The sequence below is a fragment of the Carlito syrichta genome, unplaced genomic scaffold (genome assembly GCF_000164805.1).
Source record: "Carlito syrichta isolate Samal-C Ts95f unplaced genomic scaffold, Tarsius_syrichta-2.0.1 Scaffold316027, whole genome shotgun sequence".
In the NCBI taxonomy this organism is placed as follows: Eukaryota; Metazoa; Chordata; class Mammalia; order Primates; family Tarsiidae; genus Carlito; species Carlito syrichta.
In genome coordinates, this window is record NW_007260123.1 from 37,607 (window position 1) to 46,559 (window position 8,953).

General features: G+C 46.2%; 1 protein-coding gene across 1 annotated transcript in view; it reads left to right on the forward strand.

Annotated features, from left to right (window-relative positions):
* Nucleotides 1-8,953, forward strand: part of ZNF341 (zinc finger protein 341) — a 51,245-nt gene that overhangs the window by 36,174 nt on the left and 6,118 nt on the right. Inside the window, 2 exon segments of the mRNA XM_021706809.1 lie at nucleotides 5,713-5,809; nucleotides 7,691-7,823. Coding sequence (XP_021562484.1) covers nucleotides 5,713-5,809; nucleotides 7,691-7,823 — 230 coding nt within the window.

The window sequence follows — 8,953 nt, forward strand, 5'->3', positions numbered from 1 at the left end:
CGCGGGATTACAGGCTGAGCCACCGAGCCCGGCTAAATGGCTATTCTTAAAGAACCAAAGAATGGCTGGGCTTGGTAACTCAGCCTGTAATCCCAGGACTTTGGGAGACCGAGGTGTGTGGATTGCCTGAGCCCGCAGGTTTGAGACCAGCTCAGGCAACTTGGCGAGACCTCATCTCTACAAAAAAATGAGCCAGGCGTGATAGCATGTGCCTATAGTTCCAACTACTTGGAAGGCTGAGGCAGAAGGATCACCTGAGCCCAGCAGATCGATGCTGGGGTGGCAGTAAGCATGCCACTGTACTCCAGCTTGGGGGACAGAGTGAAACTCCAACTCCAAAAAAAAAAAAAAAAGAGTCAAAGAGCAGCAGATGTTGGTGTAGGTACAAAGAAGAGGAAATGCTCATAGACTGTTGGTAGGAATATAAACTAGTTAAACTGCTATGGAAAACAGTATGGAGATTTCTCAACTAAAAATAGAATTAGTAGAGAATAGATTTCTCAAGTAACAATAAAATATATCCAGCAATCTCGCTACTGAGTATTTTCCCTAAGGAAAATAAATCATTCTATGAAAGATACCTGCACTCGTATGTTCATTGCAGCACTATTCACAATAGAAATCATGGAACCGGCTGGGCTCGGTGGCTCAGCCTGTAATCCCAGCACTTTGGGAGGCCGAGGTGAGTGGATTGCCTGAGCCCGTGGGTTCGAAACCTGCCTGGGCAACTTGGTGAGACCTCATCTCTACAATAAATCAAAAATTAACCGGGTGTGGTAGCACGAGCCTGTAGTTCCAGCTACTTGGAAGACTGAGGTGGAAGGATTGCCGGAGCCCAGCCGGTCGAGGGCTCCAGTCTAGGTGACAGAGTGAGACTCCAACTCAAAAAAAAAAAAAGAAAGAAAGAAATCATGGAACCAACCTAAATGCCCATTAACAACTGAGTGGATAAAGAAAATGTGGTATATACACCATTGAATACTACACAGCCATAAAAAAAAATAATGTGCTTTGCAGCAGCGTGAAGCTGGAAAATGTCATCCTAGGTGAACTGACTCAGAAACAAAGCTAAACACCTCGTGTTCTCATTTACTTTTGGGAGCTAAGTGTACACAGAGATGGAGATAACAGGCACCAGGGACACTAGAAGTGGGGCGGCAGGAGGGGTGAGAGTTCAGGAGCTTCTTGTTAGGTACAGTGTCCACTATTTGGAGCGCAGGACACCTGAAGCCCAGTCCTCACCAGCAGGCAATGCGCCCATGTAACAAACATGTACTTGTACCCCCGAATCTGAAATTCAAAAAAGTCCCCCAACAAGGGAAGAAAAAAAAATCTACACAAAAACAAAACAACCCTGCCACCCAAAGATTGACTTCTTGGTATATGTCCTTTTATGTATATCTGCAATAAATATGCATATAGATATGGATGCAGATATAAATAGCACAGACTATTTGAGTCAGATGATCTCAAATATAGTCACTGAATTTGACAAAATTTCATCCCACTGTCTTCCTATTATGTAGCTTTCAACAAAGAGATGGAGACTTAATGAGCTTGCTCTACATTGGGTATTACCACATAACACGGATGCACTTGAAGCATCTTCATGTGTCAGCACAAATAGACTTGCTTCATCCTGTAAACAGCTATTTAGTGTTCTGGTGTGCATGGATGTACTGTAATTTATTTTTTCATCCACCACTGCTGGATAGTGAGGTTATTTCCAGTTTGTCATTAATATAAACAGTGCAACAAGCTACAATTTTTTACATACATTTTTGCTCATTTGCAGGTTCCTAGAAACGACTTTGCAGGTCAAAGATCAAAGGAGGTTTTTAAAAAGATTAATGGCCGGGCTCGGTGGCTCAGCCTGTAATCCCAGCACTTTGGGAGGCTGAGGCGAATGGATTGCCTGAGCCTGTGGGTTCGAGACCCGCCTGGGCAACTTGGCGAGACCTCATCTCTACAATAAATTAAAAATTAGCCGGGTGTGGTACGTGCTCCTGTGGTTCCAGCTACTTGGAAGGCTGAGGTGGAAGGATTGCCAGAGCCCAGCAGGTCGAGGCTGCAGTGTCCAGGAGCATGCCATTGCACTCCAGTCTGGGCGACAGAGTGAGACTCCAACTCAAAAAATAAATAAATAAATAAAAATAAAAAGATTAGTTATCTACTTCAAAAAATGATTGTTATGGCCACGCATGGTGGCTTGTGGTTATAACCCCAGCACTTTGGGAGGCCAAGGTAGAAGGATTGCTTGAGTCTAGGAGTTTAAGACCAACCTGGGCAATATAGACCTCATCTCTACAAAAATAAAAAATAATGATAATTTTTATGTGCAGACAGTGTAATATTTTGAAACTATGAAAAGACATAGAGTGAAAAATTCCCCATCCACCCTGATCAACTTCCCCATATCATGGGCAATCAGATTCAAAGATTGTTCTCTTTAAGCTTTTGGTTTTGACATAATTTTTAGACTCCCAGAAAAGGTATGAAAGTAGTACAGAAAATCCCCATGTATGTCTCTTCACAAGACTTCCCAGCTGTTGAGGTTGTGTCATATTAGCTTTACCGTATTCTGAAGCATTTGAAAGCAGTTTGCAAACGTGAGGCCTCTTTACTCCTGCCATCAGCGAGTGTTTCCTCAAAACAAGAGTAGCTTCTTTTTTTTCTTTTTTTTGAGTCGGAGTCTCACATGTGACACTGTGTCCTTCCCGTGTATTGGACCCGGAGGCGTGTGGTGTTGATTTGCCCTATTACTGGTGATGTTGCCTTGCTGACTGTGGCAGGGAGTTTAGTCTTCCTAGCTGTTGCTAAACTACCTGCCACACAGACCTGTGTCCCCTCGCCCAGACTGGAGTGCAGTGGCCGCTTCCGGCCACCGCAGCCTCGACCTGCTGGGCTCCAGTGATCCTTCCGCTTCAGCCTTCCGAGTAGCTGGAATTACAGGCGCACGCTACCACGCCCGACTAATTTTTTTGATTTGTTGTAGAGATGAGGTCTCGCTACCCAGGCGGGTCTTGAACCCGCAGGCTCAGGCAATCCACTCACCTCAGCCTCCCAAAGGCGTGAGATTACAGGCTGAGCCACCGAGCCCGGCTAAGAGTAGCTTCTTACATAAGCACAGAGCGCTATAACTATTAGCATCAGGATATTGACATCAGTACAATTCTGTTACCTAATTACGGGGCTCATTCAAAAATTTCCAATTATTGCAGTAACATCCTTTATAGGAAAAAAAAAATGCTTTCCTGGCCCAGGATCCAACCCAGGGTTATATGTTGCATTCAGTTGTCATGTCTTTTGAGTCTCCTTTAAGATGGAACAGGTCCTCATTCTGTCTTTATCTTTCATGACATTTTTGAAGAGTATATACAAGGTATTTTGCAGAATGTCCTTAGTCTAGGTTTGCCTGATTTTTACCTCATGATTAGATCCAGGATGTGCACTTCTGCAGGAAGATCACATATGACACTGTGTCCTTCCCGTGTATTGGACCTGGAGGCGTGTGGTGTTGGTTTGCCCTATTACTGGTGATGTTGCCTTGCTGACTGTGGCAGGGAGTTTAGTCTTCCTGGCTGTTGCTAAACTACCTGCCACACAGACCTGTGTCCCCCTGCACACCCCACGCCTGCGAGATACCGTTCCTTTGTGTCTCACCAGCCTGTTGGGTCTCAGCCCTCTTGGTGGCTCTGCTCCCTCCCACCTCTTGTTCTCTCTTGCCATATGGAGGCTTTTTGTGTGTGGTTTCAGAGTGGGGCTAGGAGGTCCCCCAGGGCCAGCTACCTGGGCTGCACAGTCTGCTTCCATGTCCTGAGTGATCGGCCCCTGTGTCTGCTTTTGGTATCAATTGTCCTGCTGCCTGTGGCATCCCTCACTGGTGTCTCATTGCAAATGAGTCCATCTTCTGGTGGGGGTTTACCTGATGGAGAGATTGTGGCATCTTGTCTTCCTTCAGAGTGGTTTGTGGCTTCAAACTGCTGTTTTGAAGCCATGTTAGCCACAGCCATGTTAAGAAGAAAGACCATGTTTACCTTGTACACTGTTAGTAGGGTTGTAAATTAGTGCAGCCATTATGGAAGACAGTATGTATATGGAAGACAGTATGTAACATCTTCAAAAAAATAAAAAGAGAATTAATGTATGAAAAAACAACTTTATCGCATTCCTTTTATTTACGTATCTTCCTCTTGTAGATTGTAAACTCTTTGAGGGCAAGGACAATGGGTTACTCATCTTTGTATCTTTAGTACACAGTGTCTAGCACATAGTAGGTTTTCGGTAAATGTTCAGTGAAAAATGGGCATTCGCCATAGCTCTGGCATCCCGAACATAGTAAATTCTCAGTTAATATTGGATTGACAGGCAGATAGTCCTTCTTATTAAATTGGGAACTGAGCCAACGGTGTAATCACAGAATATAATCAGACAACTTTTAACACATCAAATTTCAGTTTCTTAATGTTTACCTTCTGATGGTATTTCAAGTATTCGAAGGACCTCTACTTTACTCCTCCATAGATTAATTATTTGAGTAACTTCTTATAGGATCCTGCTTGTTAATCAAGCATATTATACATTTGGAATTTTAATTTAGTGCCAACATACTAGTTATCTGCATCCTATCTATGTATAGATGGGCTGTTGGTTAGCATTGGACTATATAAACTGCAGAGCACAATGAAAAAAAAAAGACCGTGTTTTATAGTGCTTTGCAGTGTAAGAGCTATTTGTCACAGTTGTGCCCTTTGACTCTATGACAGTCTTAAGAATGAATGACAGGCAGGTCCATTTGGGATTCATAACCCATTTTGCAGATGAGGAAACTGAGAGGGTAAGAGACAGGAAGGAGCCGGGCCTCGATCCCTGTCTGACTCCTTCATGTAACAGATTCTCACTGGTGCTTGGAGCAGGTTGTGAACAGGAAAGATGTGGTCCCTGTGGCAGCAACCATTTACTAGTGGACAGACAACAGTCAAGTAAGCAAACAAAATAATTCCAGATAATAAGTGCTAAGAAGAAAATAAAACTGGTGACATAATAGGAAATGACTGGGGGTGCCTCTGAGAGGCATGAGTGGCTTGGGCCTGGGGCACTGGAGGGCTTACCTCGTAGGCTGAGTCTTAAGCAACGGTGTGACACAGTTGATTTTCATTTTTCAAGGCGCTCTCTGGCCACCCTGTGGAGAATGGACTGCAGGGGGCAGGGCAGGGGCAGGGTGGCCAGTGAGGAAGTTCCGGCACATGTCCAAGCAAGAGGTGATGGTGGTTTAGATGAGGAAAGAGGCAGTGACAGTCAAGAAGAGTGGATACAGCCAGGTGCGGTGACTCAAACCTGTAATCCCAGCGCTTTGGGGGCCAAGGCGAGAGGATTGCCTGAGTCCAGGTGTTCGACACCAACCTGGTCAAGTTGTTGGGACCTCGTCTCTACAATAAATAAAAACATAAACCAGGTGTAGTAGCGCGTGCATGTAGTTCTACCTGTTTGGAAGACTGAGGTGGAAGAATCGCTGGAGCTCAGCAGGTTGAGGCTGTGGCGGCCATGAACATGCCACTGTACTCCAGCCTGGGTGACAGAGTGAGACTCTGACTCAAAAAAAAAAAAAAAGAGTGGATGGATTTGAGAATGGATTATGTGTGAGATTCTTGCCTTGTTTTTCCCATGCCTGCTGGGTCTTCTCTCTCACTTCTCCTGCTCCTTCCCACTTAGGTGTGTCAAATGTGTCAACAAATATTCCACCCCCGAGGCCCTGGAACACCACCTGCAGACTGCCACTCACAACTTCCCCTGCCCGCACTGCCAGAAGGTGGGTGCCACTGCCTTTTTCCCCAGAGTCCTGGCCATAGTAAGGGTAAGGGGTGGTGGGTGAACACCTCACCCTCTCCTTTTCCCCTCCTACCCCAGCACATGAAGGCAGGGCATGAGGGCACCGCCATATATGATGCAGTGTCTTTGAAGAGTAAGAGCTCAGCCTGGCCCATCTCGCCATCACATTCCAGATGTGGCTATGCCGGGGCGGCTGCTGAGCCTGGCTGGACATGGCCACCATGGGCTGAGGCCCGCCAGGGGTCAGACCCAGGGTCTGAACAGCCTCCCAACTTCCTGACATATAATTATCCTTGTTATTGGTTCTTCTTTTCCATGACTCTGGAAGCCCTCACTTAAGCCTGTTCCTAAAGCGTGTCAGATATCTAGAAGTGTTCCAATGTCCAGTTGTCTCAAAGCATCATAATTTTTGTAAAGTTTGTTTGAATCAGGTTCATACATTGTGATTGATTGATACAACAAAAATTTCTATTTATCTGCAACTTCCTCTACCACTGCTCCTTTTTTTTTTTCCTTTTATTTGTTGAAGAAGCTGGGTCATTGGTCCTATGGAGCTTCCTATAGTCTGGGTTTTGCTGATTGCATCCTCCTGGTGTGTTTAGCTTGTTTCTTCATTCTGCTTTTCTTACAGCCTTATGTGGCAGATTTTCTAGGATAGTCCTGGTTTCACTTCGGTCTCATTCTAGATGTTCCTAATTATATAGCCTAATTTCGAGCTTTGAAATTGTGGTCCAAGTAAAAGCTATTGTGAATTAAACAAGAACCGTGAGCCAAATGCTGTTCTGAGCTTTTTATGTGAATTAATCATTTATACCCCAGAAGTAGGTACAGTTATTAACCCCGTTATATAGTAGAGGAAACCAAGGCACAGAAAGGTCACCCAGTAAGAAAATGATGGGGCTAGTAAGTAGTGGGGCAGTTGGGTCTGTGCCCTTGACCATGCTCTGCCAATTGAACGAAAGAATGAATGAATGAATACATGCTCTTCCTTGGTCTGGATTGGAAGGAGATTTGGGCTTCTGTGTTTTCTGGCTTCTTATCACCTTAACGTTGATTGATGTCTTTGGTTATTTGTCCATTTTCCCATGCATTCCTTTTCTTGTCAGTTATTGACTCATGCTCTCTGGGAAGCCCTTCTCCGCCCTCATGGAGCTGCGCACAGAAGCACAGGGCTGTCATTCTGTGGGCGAATACTGACATAAAATTGTGCATGGACATTTGAAGGCAGACTTTGACTTGCCTGGCATGGGACTGGGGAGTTAGGGAAGGCTTTGTAGACGCAGTGACATCTGAGTTGAGTCTTAAAGGATGAGTAGAAGTTTGTCAGACCATGAGAGCTAGGCCCTTTGGGTGGAAAGAACATCCTGGGCAGAAGCTCTGAGCAGGCATGTTTGACTGGGCTTGTGGAGGGAGCCATGACATTCTAAGAGTGGAGTCTGGCATCCTGGGCCCTGGTCATTGTTAGGCAGAAAGGAAGGGGCTGCAAACGAGGGGCCCTGAGCTCAGAAGATGGCGAGGGAAGGGGGCCTCAAGAGTCAGACCTGGCCAGGCGTGGTGGCTCATGCCTGTAATCCCAGCACTTTGGGAGGCGGAAGTGAGAGGATTGTTTGAGTCCAGGGGTTCAAGACCAATCTGAGCAACTTGGTGAGATCTCATTTCTTTGATTAGTCAAAAAAATTAGCTGGGTATAATGGTGCATGCCTGTAGTTTCAGCTACTTGGACAGCCAAGGTGGAAGGATCACTTGAACCCAGGAGGTCGAGGCTGCGGTGGCTGTAAGCATGGCACTGCACTCTAGTTTGGGCTACAGAGGGGGACTCCAACTCAAAAAAAGCCTGAAGCTCACTCTTCTGTCCTGCCAGGTGTTTCCTTGTGAGCGCTACCTGCGGCGTCACCTGCCCACCCACGGCAGTGGGGGCAGGTTCAAGTGCCAGGTGTGTAAGAAGTTCTTCCGGCGGGAGCACTACCTCAAACTGCATGCGCACATCCACTCAGGTGGGTCCCTGCCCTAGCCACTCCTGTCCAGTCCCCTCCCCAGCCCTCTCTTCCCTTTCTCTGTCCCTCTTCTAATCCCCATTTGGCTCTGTCCCGACCTCCCTCCCACCCCCTTCCAGTGCCCCTCTCTGTCTCCCTCCGGCCCCTCCCCTGCCCTGTCTCCCTCTGACCCGCCTGTCTGCCCCCCTCCTAGCCCCTCACCCCCTCATTCGGTCCTCCTCCTCTCGCCTTCTCCTTTCCCACCTGCCTGGTCTCACTCCCGAGCAAGGGATTCCCACCACCACTAAGCAGAAAGAATTCCTGGGGGCTGTGGAGAGACTCTAATTTTGTTTTACTAATTTGTTTTATTGTGCTCTAGAGATGTGGGGTACAAGTCAGGATGAGCTACAGAAGTGGCTGCATGCAGGGAAGTTGGGACCTCCACCTGGTGTGAGGGGACTCTTGATTCCGCCCCGGGGCTTGGGGCTCTGCTCATTGTAAAAGTCCCGCTCAAACCTGGATAAAACCTCTTCTTAGTTCCCTAGTTGAGGCACACTGACATTTTATTTTCTTATAATCTTTAAGTGTTTATTAGGTAGCAATTTATTTAACTGCTTTATTGTTGTTGTTTTTCTTGCGATAGGGTTCTCGCCATGTTGCCCAGGCTGGTCTGGAATTCCTGGGCTTAAGCAATCCTCTCACCTAGGTCTCCTGAGTAACTGGGACTATAGTCACACACCATCATGCCTGGCTAATTAACTGGTTTTTTGTTTTTTGGGACAAGGTCTTACTCTGTTGCCCAGGCCGGAATGAAGTGGTGCGATTATAATTTGCTGTAGCCTTGAACTCCTGGTCTCAAGTAATCCTCCCATCTCAACCTCCCGAGTGGCTGGGACTACAGGTGTGCACCACCACTCCCAGCTAATTTTTTTTTTTTGACGAGGTCTTGCTATATTGCTCAAACTGAATTTTTTATTTGAAAAGAATCTAAAGATTGAGAAAACCTGAAAACCTGAGAAGAAAATCCTTGACAGTGCTAAAGCACATATATAAAAATAAACTCCCCTCTTGTCTCAGATGGACAGTAGTGTCTTTTTTTTTTTTTTTGAGTTGGAGTCTCACTCGGTCTCCTAGACTGGAGTGCAGTGGCC